The sequence below is a fragment of the Periophthalmus magnuspinnatus genome, chromosome 2 (assembly GCF_009829125.3).
Source record: "Periophthalmus magnuspinnatus isolate fPerMag1 chromosome 2, fPerMag1.2.pri, whole genome shotgun sequence".
Lineage (NCBI taxonomy): Eukaryota > Metazoa > Chordata > Actinopteri > Gobiiformes > Gobiidae > Periophthalmus > Periophthalmus magnuspinnatus.
In genome coordinates, this window is record NC_047127.1 from 13964135 (window position 1) to 13986195 (window position 22061).

General features: G+C 38.4%; 1 protein-coding gene across 1 annotated transcript in view; it reads right to left on the reverse strand.

The window, feature by feature from the left end:
* Positions 1-22061, reverse strand: part of LOC117381643 (gamma-aminobutyric acid receptor subunit gamma-3-like) — a 177712-nt gene that overhangs the window by 56573 nt on the left and 99078 nt on the right. Inside the window, exons 4-6 of the mRNA XM_033978638.2 lie at positions 19134-19225; positions 15234-15365; positions 7977-8059 (exon numbers count right to left, since the gene is read on the reverse strand). Coding sequence (XP_033834529.1) covers positions 7977-8059; positions 15234-15365; positions 19134-19225 — 307 coding nt within the window. The remainder of the gene's footprint in view (positions 1-7976; positions 8060-15233; positions 15366-19133; positions 19226-22061) is intronic.

The window sequence follows — 22061 nt, forward strand, 5'->3', positions numbered from 1 at the left end:
GAAGTCTAAATAAGTCAGCAGTGTACTATCTAGTTAAATAAAATACAAATAATAAAATAAAAAATGGATTTAAAAATGTTGTATTGTCCAATAATCATGAAATACATAGTTAGCATGCTAGTTGCATTATCACTGGTGGCTGCAGGAACATGGCCCCTTTAATCCCACTGCAGGAGAGTCCAGGATGGTCTAAAGTGTAACATATATATTTTCGATATAGTGCTTGTGCTGGTATTGATTTTCCCAACTCTTTTTAAAGAACAGACCAACTACTCCATTTACTATACAATGGATAATACCTTAGCTGCAGAGGTACTCCCCTTCAGCCATAAAAGCCGGGCTGTAATCTTTAGAACAAGCATTAAATTAACTAAGAGCATTTTAGTATGTCACTAAATAACAGGTTATGCATCGCCTTCTATTTGTTCTGCTCATTCTGATGGTAATTTTCTAATGTAGAGGCTGGATTTGAAACCTATTAAAAAGCTTTAATGCTAGACCCGTGATGCATTCACTGACCTGCGAATACTTGAAAAACACATTATAACCTGCAAGGTTATTGCTAATACATTAACAAGTGGATGTGGAAAAAAATAAGACAAAATGGCTTGGTTTGACTGAAACGGGCCATAGAAAAGTGAGTGGCAGCTTCAATAGGAAAATGTCTATAAAATGAATCATATAAATAGTAGAATGTAGAGAACAAACAGATCAAATATGGATCTTTTTAACAAATGGAACTAAATTACGTTGTTTGTGCTACTAAACTGTGTATATGTTTTTTTTAATAGCATTGGCCCAATGTTCCTAATACTTTTTTTGGGCAACTTTAGTCGAAACAAAGCAAATCTGCAGCTTTCTGGTAAAAAAAACACCTAAATCAGTGTTTGTGCTGCCAGTGGCCATTGCAATTTTAAGTACAGTTGTCCCTCACTATATTGCAGTTCACCTTTTGTGGTCTTGCTGTTTTTTGTGGATTTTTTGTGTGCAATTTGACATGCTTTTTTACAGAGTATGATCGTGCATTGTGTTCTGCATCCTGATTGGCTGTTGGACTGTAGACCATTGTCCATCAGTCTCCTCTGTGTCGTGTCTCCTGTACAGTACAGAATGTGTTCAGACAAATGTACATAAATGTTGGATCGCAGTGTGACTCTGAAGTGCTGTATGTTTGCAGGTTTTCTCTCCGACAAAACCCACAATGTCGATGAAACGTTCTGCACCGACAAAGACGCCTACGAAGGTTTGAACTTTGAGAGAGTTTAAACAAGACAGAAATGTGAGAAAATGTTAATGCCTGTGTGAGAAAAGTGTATAAAGTGTGTGGTGAGGGGTTTTACAGCCAAAAACATAGATAATAATTGTAAAAACTGATACTTCGCGGATTTCGCCTATTGCGGGTTATTTTTAGAACATAACCCCCGCGATAAATCAGGGATCACTGTACTACATGACATCACACAAGACTGCAGGGGCGGAGCTTGACGTATGGATACCTGTTACACCAATCACACTGTTCGCTCACTCTCTTTCTCAGTCCTCCAGGTACTCCCCAGTTCAACAGCTCTCTTTTATACAAGTATTACTACTTAAAAATAAAATAGTGACGTATTTAAGACCTCATTTTGAATATCGTGATGTGAGTGAAAAGTGGGAAAAAGGAGCATTTTGTATCTAATTTAGGAGTAAACATGGTCACAAAAAGCCAATCTAAGCCTGAATAAATGGAGAATGGTGGATAGGGAAGGGCATCTGGGGTAATAAAGCGCTAATTATAGGACATATGCATCAATAAGTATGGTTATATTTTGCATTGAAGGGCATTTGGCGTAAACTGTCATATAAAATTCTAGATAGTCCAACATGATTTATGATTTTGATGAATAATTTTTGAAAGCGTGTTTTTGGAGTTTTGTCTGAAAAGTGCTGCTAAAGTGAATCGTCAAAAAAAAATACAACCTAAAGCGTTTTTCTTCCACCTACCACGGCGTCCCCCCCCCCCCCCCCCCCCCCCCCCTTCATCCTCCCCTCTCGCTAGTGACAAAAACTGCAGCGATAAGCTTTGTTTCAAATGGCAAAAGCATCTCCGTTCACTCCAAAAAAACTGAAAAACTAACGACGAGCTCAAGATTATAAGTCTATAACCTTTCACCCGCCTTTCAAAGTTGCTCTAAAAATCTCCCTATACTTTTTTGGGCCAAGTCTTTTGAGATGACCAGTTGCAGTTGTCATGGCGATGTTAAAAAAAATGGCATAACTCGTGCTGGCATTAGCTCGGATGAGGAGCGCCGTGACGAATCTGACCTTTCCGAAGCAAGATGGACTTTTATTTAATGTAAACTAAGCAGAAAAGTTAGCTGTTGTGTGGTACTTCAACATTGCTCACTCACTTTTACGTAAAATTCAAATTGGCATGACCTGTTAAAGCCACATTGTGTAACTTGGCAGCGGGCGCAGTTACGAGTCAGGTTTGTGGAGAGCTCATTCTTATACCTAGAATGCAAAAGTAAAATTTTAAATGTTTATTATCAGAACAATTTGTAATGGCACGCTGCTTACTTGCTTACTTAAAGGTGCAATGTGGAACTGTTCTGGTGGAAGTTATATAGGGAGTTGATGAATGTTGTTGCTATGGAAACCGATAAGTTGACTATAGTTTATGAGAGGGAAATAGGTTTGGTTTTAGCTTTAAAAATCCACTGTTTTAGCGTTAAAAATCCACTGGTGAAAGGGCTGTTGCTATGGAGATGTTATTGCTTTGCCTGGAATGTTCCACAGTATGACATTACACTTAACTATCTTGTTATTATCGCTAAACACCAAAAAAAAAAAAACTTGAAAAATATACATTCTCACAGTGAACTGGGTTGCCTTTCCACAGACCTGATTTGGAGTTGTCAACTGCTTGTTACCATGGAGATTGATAACTTTTTTACAGGCCCATCGACAAAAAATCGGGGGCCCAACACAAGAAGGTTCACATGGGCCCCTGACTAATATAAACAAATAGGAAGAGTTTCCATTTCTGAGCTACTAAGGGCCCGGGACAACAGGGGCCCCTTTTCGACTCTCCTGCTTTTATGCCATACTGCGGAACTTTACTGGCAAAGCAATAACATCTCCATAGCGACTGCCCTTTCACCAGACGCTAAAACAATGGATTTTAACGCTAAAACAGTTGATTTTTAACGCTAAAACCGAACCCATTTCCCTCTCATAAACTACAGTGAACTTATCAGTTTCCATAGCAACAACATTCTTCAACTCCGTCCATATAACTTTACACGTCACTGTAAAGACACTATAATTGCCCACGTGTCATTAGAGCTCATATTACACAGTAGGTCATGTACTTTGTCCCGTTTGATTACATATAGGAGACAAGTACACGCAGTTCTATGGAGACTCGCTGAAGTATAGGTATAATATTAGCCCATCGGATTGCAGTATTTTACCGCTCCTTTTAGACTGTAAAGTGCATGTATTACCCATTACGTACTTTTAGTGCATGCGCTCGTCAAAAGTACAAGGTCAGAAATGATTACCGGCGGAGCTTTTAAGGCTTTTGTGTCATTTAGAGTCTGAATTCGTACAATATTATTTCGGGGTGAACTTATGGAAGGAGTTTATTTGAATGGAGTAGCTGCTGTATTGTACCGCTGAGGCTAAAAGGTCACATTTTTATATCGCGCTTTTCCAACTTCTAGAAGCTAAAAGAGCTGTACGTCAAGGAACCTCTCAACTATTCACACAGCGACAGTATTCATCTGTGGGAGCTGGAATCGCACCGCCAACCTGTGGGTCAGTAGATTTCGCCGTTCGACCAATGATGTTTACGTCGAGAGCGGGATTCGAACCTGCGACCTTTCGGATCGACAGACAAATGCTCTCGTGTGACGTTTCTGATGGAGTGTGCTCAACCTGCTTTTCCTGCTTTTGCCGAGAATGTTCCGCAGTCTGACATTAAACGTGTCTGTCGCGAAGAAGACGCCACCGGGCCGAGTTACGTGTCAGATCTGTGAAGAGGAGAGCCCGCTTTATCTGTGTTATTTATGTGTTTTGAGGAATAGGAACAAGTTGGCAGCTGTGTAAATCTCTATTGAAATTGGCGAATATTTAATGGAGACGAAGTGTCTTGCTCAAGGACACAACAACAGTATTCATCTGTGGGAGCTGGAATCGCACCGCCAACCTTACGCATAGCTCACAGTTAGCAAACAGTTAGCAGTCACCTTTATGTTAACAATATGAAATGATCTGAACCTTTGCGTGTCTTGCTCCGCTCCTTCAGATATAAAGTAGTTTCATCTCATTTTTGTGTCTGTCCTTTGAAAATATCTGATTTTGCTCCTTATTTCATGTCTTGTTCTTCAAATTACCTTCACTTCAAATCACAGATCAGATCTAACGTCCTGACAGCTACTCTTTAAGTTACTCTTACATAAGTAGTAGTTTTTTTTTCCACAAATACTGTTTTACTTTTCCACGAGTAATTTCATGGACCAAAAGTTTGTAATTCTACTTGAGTAATCTCTGATAGTTACTAATACTACAATGTTGCTTTGATTACTACTACTACTACTACCACTACTTCTACCTCTATTAATACTACTACTTATACTACTGATACTACAACTACAACTTCTACTATTACTACTACTACTACTACCACTACCTCTACAATTACTACTGCTACTTCTACTACTACCACTACTATTACAATTATTACTACTACTGGTACTACTACTACTACTACCAACTACTTCTGCTACAATGTTGCTTTGACTACTACTACTACTACTACTACTACTACTACTATAAACCAACAACAACCACTACTACTACAACAACTACTATTACTACTTCTACTGCTACTTCTACTTCTACCAACTACCTCTACTACAATGCTGCTTTGATTACTACTACTACTACTACTACTACTATAAAACAGCAACAACCACTACTACTACAACTACTGTTACTACTTCTACTACTACCAACTACTTCTACTTCTAGTACTTCTACTATTACTTGTACTACTACTACTTAAACTACTACTACTACTACCAACTACTTCTACTACAATGCTGCTTTGATTACTACTACTACTATTACTATTACTACTACTATTACTACTACTACTACTATAAAACAACAAAAAACACTATCTATTATCTATTAATCCTACTACTCAAACATGTCCAGGACTTCCTTACTTCTGCTAGTACTGCACTATCAAATAATTACACATACTCCTCCAGATTCAGATGATTCCTGTTGTGGTTCCTTCACAGAGTTTAGCTCAGATGCCCTCCCTGTGCGTTTACTGCTCATTTGTAGCTACAGAAGCACATCCAATATTGTCTTAGCTGAGCAGTACTTAGCCCATATGTGGATAGAAACGCGATTACTCACCCAACGCAACAGACAACATTTCAACCCGTCTTCCTCCTCTCTCCCTCTCTACTCATCTATCTCTCCATCTCTCTGTTCTCTCCGTCTCTCCATCTCATCTCCATCTGCTCGTGTGTCTGCGTAGGAGGAGGAGACAGACGGCCCGGCCACTGCAAAAATACTGCTCACTTGGTCCACAAATCTTACACTTATCAAAACCAGGCGAAGTCGAGAGAGGCTTTTCCGTACGTGGTCGGCGTTGTCAAAAGATATTTCACGCTTTGTTTAGAACCCGGTTAAACATATATGAGGTCGGACGTGTGCGCAGATGTTGTAGTTTACATAATACTAAAGAAGCAATGTGGGATATTTTGCTAAGATTGTGTTTTTGAACAAGAAATTAAATAGTCCACGTTGCGTTGTTTTTTGAGCTATGTTATTTTACCGTTTCCTTGTCGCAAACAGACCTGGAGTTGTGTTTTTTCATTCACACATTTAACACGAAAACAATAAACTGTGTATTTTTAAGTTTTTCTCTCAAACTGAAAACACTCCACCTTGTGATGTCATCATGTGGTGATACAGGAAGTGCTCCACTGTGTTTGTAAACTCCCTACACTCTCACGAGAATCATTTGGATCATTTCAGCCCTGGAATTGCTAATCTCTGCTGAACTAAAAGTAAAAATGTAGCTGTTCACTTGAAAGCTACCAATTCATGACATCACAAGGTGGAACAGAGCATTTTGAGCTTCGGATATAAAGACAGACTAATAATAACGAGTTACTCAAACATGTGTGAATGAAACAAAACACAACTCCAGGTCTGTTTAGCTTAGTTAGCATTACCTGCGGCCTCTGAAAGTAGTAAAAAAGCACTTATAAACTCATCACTGTGAGTAATTAGGACGCTCTGAATGCATAAGATAAGTGAGGAATAACTGCAATCCATATATATATATAATAAGCAATTTTGTTAATTTTTTTTTCTAAATATTTTTTGCTAGTATTACATTGAATATTATCTATATTTCTGTACACAATTTTTAAATTAATTATAAAAAATTGCTTCCTGTAATCTAATACTGCGAGGTGTAGAAGTTATAAAACAGAAGCCAATAGTTTACGGGAACCCAGAAGGGACAAACTTTTATCTGTTTGCGTAAAGTATTATATTTAACATGCTTTTCCAACTTGTAACATACAGTAAGTACTCCTCAATCATGTTAATTGAGTAAATGTGTCAGATGCCCTTCCAACACGGCACTAAAAATCCATGCGGCTTCATTGCGGATGTGTTTTCTGACCTAATTCCATTCTTTTTTTTTTCATTTCAAATCTTTGGCGATGTCTTTCAAAACCCAAAGTTCATTAACCTGGTTTTATCCAAACACGACAGAAAACCCGGGACTAGTCGTACAGCGGTAAATGGATTTATTCAGACTTCCAAATAGAGTGTGAACTACGACCTCATTCACCATCTCAATATGCCTCTGATTACAGCTGTGATCAAAAGCACACAATGATGGAGAGAGGTACGACTTTAGCAAAGGCGATTAAGTGTAGTTTCAGTGGACAACTCTAGGGGGCAGTGTACAGCGCAACCAAGTCAATTCTATCCACCATATGCTCCTCAGAATACTCAATTAGGCTAAGTGACAGTAGCTCAGTTAGCAGAGTGTTTGTCTCTTGATCTGAAGGTTGGCAGTTTGAATCCAGCTCCAAAGATACTGTTGTTGTGTCCTTGGGCAAGACACTTAACCCACCATTTATTCTATTTTTTGGTCTTTCTCCATGCCTCCAGCTCCAGCCTTGATCTGGAAAAACAGTTCTACAAAAATATTAAATTTGGTGTGCCAAGCATTGTAGCCATACATTAAAAAAAATTTAGAAAAAAAGAAATAGAAATTAAAAAATAGAAATTAAAATATAAATAAAAATTGAAATAAAACAAAAATATATAAATAAAAATAGAAACAAAAATAACAATAAAAATCAAAATACAAATAAAAATAGAAATGAAATCAAAATAGAAATAAATATAGAAATAAAAAATACTATTTTAGTTATGTTTCCCATGGCAAATTTAGTAAATACTGGTTGATTTTTTTTTATTATTTTTTTTTTATTTTGTCGTATTTGAATACATTTTGTCTCCTTTTCTGTTACATTTACATTTCTGTTACAGACGATTATAAAATGCAACTTATTTGTGTCAGATGAGGATAAATTAATTACACGGATAGAGGTGACATAACATAATTAATATAAATAAACATTTCATTTGTCAACATTGCAAACTGTTGATTAGCATAGCCTTGAAATAAATGAAAATCCACCAGTATTCACTAAATTGCTCATAGAAAACAGGCAAGAAAATGGGTCTATTTTTAAAGCTAGTTATAAAATCTATTCTTTTTGTTATTTAGCCTGCCAAAATAGTTGTGTTTGGTGTTGCGTCTTGTATAAAAAGGTGTCATCAAAACAAAGGCTCGGCTGAGTTATTCACACTACAGTGGGCCTTATGAGCGCATGTGTGTGTGTGCGTATGTGTGTGGGTGTGTGAGGGGGCGGGGCACTCACAGCTGGAGAAGACCAGAGGACATGAGTGCTCGTCCATTGGGAAATTATGGAGCTGGAGCTGACATTCTGCGTTGATGGTCATCCTGTAGAAAACCAAAGCAGACAAGAACAAAGAGAGAAGGATTAGAAAAATCTTTAACAGGTTCAGCAGGTTGTTTTTAAGCCAGATGCCCTTCCAAACACACTATCCATCCTCAGGACACGTATTTACTGTATGTTTAGTTTTGCAGTTTTGCAGATGCCACAAACAATGTTGATAAAATGAGCTTTAAAAGTGCACGGTGTAACTTAAGGGTCCGTCACCTGCTCGTCTCCATGGACATGTTACTGCTTTACCAGGAATGTTCCACAGTATTGCATTGGAACAATCTATCTATCTTGCGTGAATCAGCTGATGCTTCATTGCTCAAAAATATCTCCAAAGACGTTAATTCTTACTGTGACTGAATTTGCCTCTCCACGGATCTGACCAGTAACTTAGCCCCCTGCTTGACTCCATGAAGTTAGAAGATTAATGTCGTACTGTGGAACATGGCAAAGCAAGGCATCTCCATAGAGACAAGCAGGAAAGTTATAATTTTTCAACAAAGTAGTTATTTTGTTCTACAGTGTATATCATATGCAACTAAATATACAGTAATTTTGAGTCCCAAACATAGACTGTAAATATAAACAGACGTCGCTAACCTGCTAGCCGCTGTGCTCTAAGTAGGAAGTGAACATTGTCGCGCTTCCGGCTCCATCAACTCTGGCTCCAGTTCACGTTCTATAAAAAAACTTTGGCCCCTCTCTCTGTAACTGCTGTTGTCAGACTTGTCATTTTGATCTTAAAATGTTCATATTAACCTGCTCTACATGATCCTGGTGTTTTTATTTCACAACAAATCAGACGTCTTCTTTCACTCCCGGTCACTCCCGCTTACGTTAGCAACAGCTTTGATTGACAGCATTGCTAAGTGAAGGGAAGAAGCATTATTTCCATCACTCTCGCTCTGGATTGGCTCTTTGGTTGCTATGATACTCACGATCGGGATTGCAAATATGGAATTCGACTTCAAATTCACCGCAATAACTGGAGCCGAATGCTGTGGGTGACATTCTTTATACATTCTTGGTCCCAAGAAAGGCTAAACTAAAAGGGATGTGTTAGAAAGGGCATCTGGCTTAACTGGAGTTCACCTTTTTTCAATGTCTTTTACATTTTTATAAGCTAAATTCAAATTCAAAAGCAGCTACCGCACTGTGTTATAAAGGGTTAACTGCTTCGATAAAGCCATGTTTTCAATTAATATATTTTACATTCTTGTACAGTGTCCAAACTTTCTCTTTCTTTTTTGCAGAACAGATGGCGGCTGCTCACACGGCTGTTTCGCTGATACATCAAATCCCTCCAAATGACACGAGTATTTAATCAAAAACGCCCACTGGCTTCTTTTTTATACACAATATTAACTCGTAGGTTAGGTTTGAAACTGTGTACTTTACTGCGGGTGCTGGAGACTAATGTTTGTGCTATGACAGCGACCACGACTACTACTATTACTGATACTACCCGCTAATATTGAGACTAGCCTGGTGGTAATAGGAGTATTGCTAGTGGTACTGGGTAGACGCTTCTACTTCTAATGAGGCCCGTCGACAGAAATTTGGGGCCCGGGGCAATAAGCTTCACATTGGGCCCCTCTCTAATATAAATCAATAGGAAGAATGCTATTACTACTACTTCTATTACAATTACAAGCTATTATTGCTACTAGTGGTACTGGTTAAATACTGCTATTACTACAAATACATATTCTGCTACAGCTACTACTATTTATTTATTTATTTATTTATTTGATTGGGACATTGCATGCTAATGAACAAACATAGCCAAAGGATCATTTCCATCCGTTGTCCCAAGGGTCAAAATAAAAATTGCACACTACACACATTGCACAGTTCCCATAATTGCACATTCCACTCATTGCACATTCAACTTATTGCACCTTCCTTGTACAGTTCACATTATTGCACCATCCAAAATATTGCACATTCACTGCACAGTTCTCATTATTTCAGTCAGTTTGGTCCATTCAAGACACTTACATTTTATTCCCACCCCCTTCATATTTTGCCCAAACATATAAATATGTCTCTATAGAAAAGTTTAAATCACATTGTCACTATAAATGAAGAACTGTACGTGGGACATTCTCTCAGGATTTAGAGACTATTCCACAGGTCACCTATGGTTGTGGCTCGTGTGGTCCTTGGTAAATTGTCTTTACATTTAATGTACTCCTTTAACAGTGGTGGTGCGAGGGAGTGTAGGACCTTATAAACTAGGCAAGCTCTTTTAAAGTTGGTCATGTTGTTAAAGTCCCATAGTCTATGATTTTTCAAAACGTTACAGTGGTTTTGGGAAATGGGTTTTTTATCAAGTATTTTTAGGCCTCTTTTATAGAGGTTTTTGATGGTTTTAAGTGTTGTTGGGCAGGCAGTATAACTACTACTTCCACATAGCTACTACAACCACCACCAGTACTACTGATAGTGCCAGTGCTGATTGGACTGGATAGATACTACTACTACTACTACTACTATTACAACTACTACAGGCATGTCTACTAGACAAAGACTACTCCTATTAGCTACTACTACTATCACTACTATTATCACTACTACTATAGGCATTTCTACTACTACAATAAATGATTTAAAAGTAAATTTGCCAAATAATATAAGACACATTGTACTACTACTATTATCTACCACAACTATGATCGATCAGCATGCACAAAGTATGTTTTTCACTTACTTCTACTTGTGTCTTAGATTAGTACTACTACTACTTCTGACTAGTACTACTACTACTTCTGCTATAATTGGGTGGACGGTGATTTGAAGTCAGTACTGCAATTTCGGGCATTTTGCGGGAACAACTGGTATTACTACGTCTAGCACCACAACTTTGACTACTACTACTACTACTACTACTATTACAACTACTACAGTCATTTCTTTTTTGCTTTTTTTACAGGCATTTCTACTAGACAAAGACTATTAGCTACTACTACTAGAACTACTACTACTATCACTACTATTACTACTACTACTACTACAGGCATTTTTACTACTACAATCAATTATTTAAAAGTAAATTTGCCAAATAATAAAAGACACATTTTATTACTACTATTATCTACTACAACTACGATCGATAAGCACGCACAAAGTATGTTTTTAAATTATGTCTACATCTACTACTATGTCTACTACTTTGTCTACCACCACGACTTTGATTAGTACTGCTACTAATAATACTAATACTACTACTTCTACCACAGTTGGCTGGACTGTGATTTGAAGTCAGTACTGCAATTTCGGGCATTTTGCGGGCACAACTGGTACTACTACGTCTAACACAACTTTCACTACTACTACTACTACTACTACTACTACTACTACTACTACTACTACTACTACTACTACTACTACTGCTTGTACCACAGTTGGATGTACTCTGATCTGAAGTTCGTACTCCAGTTTTGTGCAGACGTGGCCCTACCCAAACAGTAGACTCCTCATTATAATTCAACGCGCGCTCTTCAATATATCACCTCCAGAGTGAATTTGAGGCAGAGATAATGGCTGTACACGTGGCCTTTTATGAAGCCTGCGTTGTACTTGGTTGTTGTCTTTGTGAGCTCCACACTTTCTCATTAAACCTCTGACTGCGCGTACAAAAGAGTGACTTCAATCAGGAGGCGAGGCGGCCATGCTTCTGCTGTACACTGGGGAGGACAGGTCAATGGCAGTTCAAAGATGGCCGACGTGATCACTGGTGTAGCTGGAGTGAGTAATAAAATACTTATCTAAAAAAGTGGTACAGTGAATGAAGTACCTAACTTACCGTTACTTACTGCAACGGCTATGGCAAAAAAACAAAACTGCAACCTTTTATCACTCTTAAAGGCACTTAGACCTACTTCTACAACTACTACTACTGCTACTAACACTACTATCACTACAATCTATCAAAATGTATGTTGTGTTATGTTTTTAAAGGTGGTGTACCTGATTTTCACCATCTTAAAACAATGAAAAACAGTACAACTAGTTCATTCATAGTGGTGAATGAACTAGTCCTAGTGGTCCAAAGTTATCACTCTTTTACCTTATGCATTCAGAGCATTGTAATTACTCACCATGATGAGTTTATAAGCACTAACAACTAGCATGCTAACACGCACTTCCAAACAGTAAAACGCTTTGTAATTAGATGCATACAGCACGCAGTGGACTTATTTTGACCTCAAGAGCTGCTTATATAATATATCTGTACTGGGGTAAGACACATTTTCCTCAAATACATGAGAAAAAAGCCACTGTTACTGGCATCACCAACTGGTACTACTACTACCACTATGACTACTACTTTTATTACTATTACTACTAAAGCCATTGTCAGCACTATTACCAGTACTACCAACATCTACTTTTTAAACAACTATCTAAGACTACCACAAAATCATAGGGACGCACCGGCGTTTTCAGTCTCGATACCGACTCAGATTCTGTGGATTTAAGTGTCTGCCGATACCCGATACCAACCGATACCAGAGCAGAGACTGGAAACAGCGTTTATAACATAACTAAGATAAAAAACTGATACAAATTTCAAACATTGTAAGGCTTTTAGGGTCATTTTAAATCAGTTTATATATGTCCAACCAGGATATCGGCTGAACTGATATTTGGAAGCTGATACTCGATACCAGTGTTGGATCAAATTGGTACATCCCTACTAAAACAAACGCATTTTTTTTCAATCTATATAATACAATGACTTACTGGCATAGCTGCTGTACTACTACTACTACGACTATTACTACGACTCCTACTACTACTCTTCCTCATACTGTCCCCTCCTCTTCGGATTTGCATATGGTCCGGTTCCAGGACAGCGCTGGCTCATATCACCTCTTTAACGGCGTGTACTTCCTGTCTCGTCTCAACAAAAACAAGCTATTTCTGCACGCTATTCTGGGAAGGCTTTTTCATGCTTTTATTTTTAGACGTCAACATGTGGCAGGCGTTTAAAAAGGACAGAATTTTAAGTTGATTGTTAAACAACAGAACTGTGTCAGCTGCTACAAATGTATTTTCAGACAAAGACGCGTTTTTCAGAAGTTATAATGAACTTCTTGTCTGTCACGGATTTAGGTTATGGTTTGATTGATGAAAACATGATATAAATGTTTTCAAAAGTACAATATGTATTCCAGTTGCTTTGGGCATTAGGCCGGGACAGAAAGATTTTGTTCAGGACAAAGTAGGTCAATTTTTTTTTAACCAATATACTATGTTTTGGATAAAGGGTTAAGCTATGAAGCGAGAGGCTAACCACTCTGCCAGTGCCACCATATACTGTACCACGTATAAACAAAATGTCCCACAAATAGCTATGTTAAGATAAAATTAATCCAATCAAAGTTCCATTGTTCGGGAAGTCACAAATACTTCATAACAGATATACAAAACTAGCTTCCTAAAGTATTACCAGGGTAAGAACTGAAACATGGAAACTGAAATAACTGTTCAAGACTGAGTTGCAAAAGTTTGGACAATTACTAAAGTATTTTGAAATGATATAAGTAGAGATGACTGTACGAGGGTGGTCAAAAGTATCGAAAAACAAATACTAATTGATACTAAAACTAACATCGAAACTAGAAGGTCATTCATCTGTGGCAGCTGGAATCGCACCGCCAACCTGTGGGTCGGTGGATGTGACCGCGCAACCGATAATGTTTATGTCGAGAGCAGGATTCAAACCGCCAACCTTCAGATCAATGGGTAAACACTCAAACACCATTATTATCAGAACAAAAAACTCATAGTAACATAAAGAAAGTACTGTTATTTTGTGTACAATACCTAACTTATATTCTCTTACATTTTTCTCTTGATTGTGGTATCGTATTGGTGTTGAGTATTGAGTCAGCTCCTTAGTATCGAAATTGAGTTTTAGATTTTAGTATCGTGACAAGACTTGAATGTACTGGTCAAAATGGTCTAGAAGCTTAAAAGATGACGTGGTATGGCATACGCAAAATACTCAAAACTATTAGGATTTTGCAGAAAAACTAAGTAAACTGCATCTTCATACTTTGTATTTGTACATCAAAATCTATTTTTATTTACCTTATTTTAATGCATTCCCTTAGTTTTATTTCATCATAGTTTATATTTTTATTCATTTTTTTATGTGGCACCATATCGCCAACTCACTCCATGCATTCTCCTCTCAGCCATTCACATAAATCATTTTAATCCTAAAAAAATAATTAGGTGAATAAAAAACAAACAAAACAATTAATCAGCTAAACAATAAGAAAATCTACATCGTTAATTAGCTCAATGCACAACAGCACCCGGCAACCTCACTGTTAGTGTCACTACTTCCTGTTAGCGTCACTACTTCCTGTGCAGTTCTATCTCTATGGAGTTTTTCCCGAGTCACACTAAAATGAATAAATATTTAAAGTTCAGGCAGTGACAGGGAGCTGCGGGTGGATGTCACTGACAACATGTTAAAAACTACACAAATAACTTCTGTGTTTATAAAGACAGATTTTTGTGTCTAAATGCTAATGCTAATGCTAATTTTGAGCCATAATAAATATTAAAACAACACCACAAACTGAAGTATTCTACATATACAAATAACTGGGTCATCTTTATTTTAATTACTTTGAATTTTAATACTAGTAGGATGTTTATTTTGTGTTTTCCGATTTAATAAAAGCAATTATTAGCTTTGAGACACAGTGAGCTAGCTAGCAAGCTGCAGTGCACAGACCCTATTATATGACCTTTTATTTGAGTATCTTGTTAGCATAGCAAGGTACTCAAAAACTAGACTAGTACTAGGGTATATTACACAAGAAGTAGTCAAATTAACATAGCATTTACTGCGACTAAAAAGTACTATGCCTATAATTGTTGCACGTACTATTTCTACTTCATGGTTCTTGTAAGCAGCTATGTTTTCAATACAAATCATTTCCCATTAATAGCAAAGTGTGAACCAAATTAGCAGCCATAAAAATGACCTAAACCTTTACCGCTTAACCTAATTCATTCATTTATAATTCATACATTTTACTCATCTCTATGCTAATCTACTAACCATCCTCTGATATTATGTATGATATGATGTCCCAATTTGAACACATTTTAATGCTCTACGGTGTAACATTTCCTCTTTACCTGAGTGTGTAGAGTATTTTCCCATTGTTCCAAATCCGGAGAAGCTGATTGGGCGTCGTTATCCAATGAGAATCCGCTGTTTTTGAATTCCTAAATATCGTGTCCGGTAGCCAAATGAGCCCCACCATATTGCTGTAGAAAAAAACACACAAGAAGATAGCAAAAGAGGATGAATTTTACAAAAAAAAATCAGAATAGCTAGCGTTCTCAATGAGTGGGTAATAAAAAACCGTGCTAACGCCATAGACTGGATATATAAATGGACATAGCTAACGTGCTAGCCGCCGCGTTCCAAAGAGAAAGTGATCATGGGCGCACTTACGGCTCCATTGACTCTGGCTCCAATTCACTTTCTATTGAAAAATTGTCGCCCCTCTCTTTGTACCTGCTGCTGTTAGACTCATTATTTTGGTCTTAAATGTTCGTATTAACCCGCTCTACATGATCCTGGTGTTTTTAATTTGCTGTAAATCAAGACATAAACATCAATAACAGACAAATCAGGCGCCTTCTTTCCCCGAGGTCGCTCCCACTAGAACTAGCAACAGATTGACAGCATTGCTAAGCGCCCGCTCTCTGCTAAACCTGCCTGCCTTGCTCCGGATTGGCTCTTTGGTTGCTATGATACGCGCAGACGGAATTCCTAATATGCAACTTGGCTCCAAATTGGCCGCTATAACTGTTAGCCTCGATGAGCTTCATTTGACTGGAGCCAAACGCGATGGATGACGTCACTCTCACTTAGTCCACTTCTTTTATACAGTCTTTGGCAAACACACAGAAAACAAAGCACATCAATCAATTGGTTCCATTAATTATAGGCCCTCTTCCGCGGCGCGCAGATATTGTTCTCAAATGGGATGTTCTGAGAGTGAAAAAACACAAACACAATAGTAGCAGAAGGAGAGAAGGAGGCTACAGTTTATTAGTTTGAATGGATGAGACTGCAGAGTGCTGAATGGGGAAAATGGTGTTATTATTCAAAAAAGACAAGATTTAGAAATGGTTTAAGCGCTGGTGTTTCTGACTTAATGCACACTGTGTAACTTTCTGATGGAGGATCTGCCCCCTTGCTTGTTTCCATGGAGATGTTATTACTTGCCTAGAATGTTCCGCGAAGTGCTGAATGGGGAAAAAATGTTACTATTATTCAAATAGAAAAAAGACTTAGCAGGGGTTTAAGCGCAGTGGATTTAATGGTGCACTGTGTAACTTTTCGGATGGAGAATCTGCCCCCTGCTTGTCTCCATGGAGATGTTATAGAGGGATTAATGCAGTGGGGAAAAATTGTGCTATTATTCAAAAAAGAAAAAGATTTAGCAGTGGTTTAAGTGAGGATCTAGCACGTGCTTGTCTCCATGGAGATGTTAAAGCTTTGCCTAAATGTTTCACAGTATGGCATTAAACATATTCATCTCTGTTGCACAAGCAGTTGATTTAGTAATGGTCTAAGTGCAGTGGTTTTAAATGGTATTTTTAATTTAATGGTGCAACTTTTCTGATGGAGGATCACACCCCTGCTTGTTTCCATAAAGATTTTATTGCTTTGCCTTGAATTTTCTACAATATGCCATTAAATGTATATATCTCCATTGCACAAGAAGTTGGCGTCATTTGTTACAGGTCAGATCTGTGGAGAAGCAAGCCCGTTCCCATTAAGAATGCATGTCTTAGTTTTGATCCATTCAATTCAAAGTATACAGTGTTTTTAATTTTTATGTTAAAGTCACAGTATGTAAACTTTTAACCAAAAAAATAGACTAAAATACAAGGTTTTTTGTATTTTTTGTTGTTGTTTTTGTTGTTTATTGCACTGAAATACATGTGTCCTTGCTGTAAGTGGGCTTGCATCTCCACAAATCTGACTCTCATTTGGCCTCCTCCTTCTTGTTTCCATGGAAATATTGTTGTGTTGGCTATAATATTCCAGAGTATGACATAAAACCATAGACTGTAAATATAAATGAACATAGCTAACCTGTTAGCCGCTGCATTCCAAACAGGAAGTGATCAAGGGCGCGCTTCTGGCTCCATTGACTGGCTCCAATTCACTTTACATTAGAAAACTGTCGTCCCTCTCTCTGGGGCACACAATAAAAATACCATGAACATTTTGGTCTTAAAATGTTCATGGTATTTTTATTTCATTATTGTGTCCGTAATTCAAGCTACGAACATTAGTAACAGACAAATCTGGCGTCTTCTTTCTCTGAGATCGCTCCTGCTAACATTAGCCACAGGTTTGATTGACACCGTTGCTAAGTGCCTACTCCCTACTAAACCAGCAGTGTGGGCAGGAAGGGGCGTTACCTTTAAAAGCCTCACTCTGTATTGGCTCTTTGGTTGCTATGATACTCACTGTCGGAATTCCTAATATGCAACTTGTCGCCAAATTCACGCTATAACTGCTAGCCTTGATGAGCTTCATTTGACTGGAGCTGACGTCACACTCACTTAGTCCACTTCTTTAAACAGACTAAGCATAAAACATATCGGAGAAAATTCCAAAATATGGCTTTAACTTTCTATTTCCATCTAATCATACAGGTAACTTTTGAAATGAATTTGGACCATATTCTAACTGGCAACAACAGCAACAAACAAGAAAGAAAATCCATGTTTCAGCCCGTCTCTTTGTTTCTAATCACGCTCAATCTCGCTAATCTCTCCTGATAAAACTTGATCGTGAGTAAACAAACATGGCGGACAGCAGCTGTATTACTAGTACTGAGCTAATATAAAACTGTGTCTCCATCTGCTTTGGGTTATACGCTCAAACTCATGTGACAATACCAGCTGTTTGTTCAAAAGCTTCACAATTATTGAAGATTAATGAGATTTTGATCGTTCTGAAAAAGACTGTATTCATATAAGTATTCATATGAGACCAATTCTCTTTTGCCTTGCTTCACTACAGACACATTGTGTAAGAAGCTCTTAAGGTCAAAATGAGACCGCTGTGTGCTGTCTGCGTCTAATTATAAGGTGGTAAAGAATCAGGAAGTGGGGCTTAGCATGCTAGTTGTTGTTGTTGGAGTGCATAAGGTAAGTGAGGAATAACTCGACCACTACAAACCGTCTAAACGAACCAGCTTGTAGATTTGGTTTGATCCAGTTCTTATTTAGTCCTGGTTTAGTCCCAGTCAAGTCCCAGTTTTGATTTTGATGTGGCGTAAAGTGCGAGGCTAGCGCAAAACAACAAAGTAAATTAGCCGTAATCTATTAAAAATCACTGTGAGACTATGGATGCTTGATATTTCAGTTGCAAGATCGGTATTAGTGATCTCGAGAGGCTTCCCTGATATCGGTATCTGCCCAATGTTGAACAGTTAGCCTACAGTTAGCACCAATATCTTTTTCAGTATTGCAGCAACCAAAGAGCCAATCCGGAGCGAGGCTGTTGACGGTAAGGCTTCTGGTTTAGTAAGAAGCGGTTGCTGTCGATCAAACCTGTTGCTAACGCTAATGTATAGCGATCACGGGAAAAGAAGGCGCCTGATTGGTCTGTTATTAATGTTCGCATCTTAATTTTGCGGACTCAATAGCAATATGAACATTTTAAGACCAAAATGACGAGTCTGACAGCAACAGTTACAGAGAGAGTAAATGCAGTTTTCACAGTTTTTCAATAGAAAGTGAATTGGAGCCAGACTCGATGGAGCCGGAAGTGCGCACATGATCACTTACTGTTTGGAACACAGCGGCTAGCAGGTTAGCTATGTCCATTTATATATACAGTCTATGATTATGGCAAATTGTAGCTCAGAGTATCCATATTGTACCGTGCGTATATGAGATCTAATTGCTTTGTTGCTATGGAGACTGGACTAAACCATTATTTCATTATTGTTTAATTAAGATCTGATTATTGTCTGATTATGATGAGAGGTTTGGTTTTACCTGTTGAGTGTGAGGAGCCTCATGCTGCTGCTGTTGTACCGAAGTCTGGTGTCCACCCAGGTCTGAGCGAAGATGATATCGATCTGGTATTCCTGAAGAGAGAGGGAGGAGAAAAAGAGGAAGAGAGAGGGGGAGGGAGAGAGAGGAGGGTGGAAGATGAGGAAGTAAATAAGAGAGAGGACAGAGATAGAGGGGGAGAGAAAGAGAGAGGATAGGGAAGAAGAAGAGATGAAGAGAGAGGAGGAGAGGGAGAGAGATAGAGGAGGAAAGGGGAAAAGAAGAGAAAGAGGGAAAGAGAGTGGGGAATAAGAAAGGGAAAGAGAGAGGCGAAAAAAGAGGAAGAGGGAGAGAGCGCGAGAGAGAGGAGGGTGGGAGATGAGGGAGAGAGAGAGAGAGAGGAGTAAGTAAGAGAGAGGACAGTGTGAGAGGGGGAGAGAAAGAGAGAGGATAGGGGAGAAGAAGAGAGGAAGAGAGATGGGTGAGAAGAGATGGAGAGAGAGGAGGAGATGGAGAGAGATAGAGAAGGTGAAAAGATGGAAAGGGGAAAGAAGAGAAAGAGGGAGAGAGAGTGGGGGATAAAAAGGGAGAGAGAGGTGAAAAGAGTAAGAGGGAGAGAGAGAGTAATTAAGAGAAAGAAAGCAAAGAGAGGGAGGAGATTAGAGACAAGAGGGGAGATAGAGAGATGGGAAGAAATGTAAAGAGTGAAAACAATGGAGAGAGGGAGAGGAGAAGAGAGAAAAGAGAGTAGAGGAGCGAGGGAGAGGAGAGAAGGGAGGAGAGTATAGAAGGAGTAAAGATGAAGAGGAATGAGAGAAAGGAGGGATAAAAGGAGAGAGAGAAAGAGAGAGAGAGGAGAGAAGGGCGAATAGAGAGAGTAAGGACAATTAGGAAAGAGAGGAGAAAGGGGGAAGGGGGAAAAAGGGAGAGAGAGAGAAAGAGAGAGACGGGTCAATACTCGGAGGCACAATCCTTTTTCACTCCATAGAAAGCGCAGTTCCAGCTGTGCAGAGTCTAGTCCAGTTCCCATCATCTCTGTCTTGTGTACTTAATGGCTTTTTCGTGTACTTGTTGTACTTATATATTTATATTGTGTACTTTCTTTGGTACACTTGTACATTTTAATAGGAAAAAATGCATTAAGAATTTTGCTTTCCTCAATTTCAAACTCAATTTCGATGTTAAGGAATAGACTTGATACCCAAACAGAGAGGGATGCACTGATCCGATACCAGCACCGATACTGAGACATTTGCTGGATTGGATATCAGCTTCTAAATATCGATTCAGCCGATATCCTGGTTGGAGAAGTAAAATTATATAATAAGACTAATTACTGACCCAGAAAGTCTCATAGTGTTTGAACTGTTGTTAGTGGTATTGGAACTGAAAAAGTTCATTTCTGTCCTGTGAATGTAACTTTTTTAGTATCGATACTTGCTCTAATTAACACCTAGTTTCGATATCGCTTAATATCTGATTTCTGATACTTGTGACGACCCCAAAAGCAGCCAAAAGTTAACAAAATAACCAACTATTTTATCATAAAGTTTGAAAAAAAAACAGCCCATATGCAAAAAGTAGCTCCGAGTCCGCACACCCCTGTTTGGGAACTCCCCTTACATAATGCCCAAACTCCAGTACAGACTTCAAAAGACCCGCCCTCCTCCAGAACGCCGGCTGTGTTTGAAATGTAAATGCAATGACACGCTTTAGCACAAACTGTTTACTTCAGCACTATTTCCCCCTGCACCTCGTCTCACCCCAGCCTTTAGTATGAAAACTCACTCTTTAAGTTCTTATATAGGTGATGTGTATTAGCAGTGTATGTGGTGCCTGCGTAAAAGTTTCAGAGTTTAGCAAAAGGGGCACGGGGAGTGGAGCTTAGTGTTGTGATTGACAGCTGGTGGTGCAATAGTGACTATGAGGTAACAAAACAGGACAAATGTGCAAAGATGTGCTTGAAAGGATAACCCTGTATGTTGTAAAGAATAGAAACAGAGTGTAAATGAAGGGGTGGGGGATAAAGACAGTGTAAATGACTGGGATGGGAGGCAGGATGGGGGGCGGAGCTTAGCGTTGTGATTAACAGTTGGCACCGCAGTTGCAAATATGAGGTAACAAAACAGGATAAATGTGCAAAGAAGTGCGTGAATGGACAAGATGGTGTTGTAAAGAGTAAAACCACAGTGTAAATGAATGTGAGGGTGAGGGGAGGAGCTTAGTGGTTGTGATTGAAAGCTGATGGTGTAATAGCCATTCTGCGGTAACAAAACAGGACAAATGTGCTTGACTATGTTCTAAAGAATAGAAACAGAATGTAAATGAGGAGGTGGGAGAGGTAACGGCATAAAAGTTTGAGAATTTTGAAAAAATGGAAGGAGGTGGAACTTAGGGTTGCGATTAACAGCTGGCAGTGCAATACCGATTATGAGGTAACAAAACAGGATAAGTGTGCAAAGATGTGCTTGAATGGATAAATGTTTGTACTGCCCCATGCTTACATAAACAAAACAACTGATAAAAAAGGTGTTAGAAGTACTCAGTTTTGTTACTTAAGTAAAAGTACAGATTCTGGAGCTAAAACAATTAAATAAAAATACTCAAGGTACAATCCAGACCAAACCAAATTGCAAAAATAATTGGATACTACTAGTACTAATGGGGCAAAGTACTCAATTCTGTTCAGTGCAGATATCACAGCAAAAAAAAGTAATAGTATGACATGAAAAAAATCTATTTGAGTAAAAGTATTAAAGTACCTGTTAAAAATGTACTTAAAGAGTAAAAAGTAAAAGTATTTTGCCCTGATCCTGAGGTCTTATGAGGCTTCAAATTTAGTGATTTCTGTTGAATCTTGCTTAGCAGAAATTGAATCAATAGTTTTTCCAGCTGTTTTTATTTGTATATTTTTGCTCAAATTTTGAACGT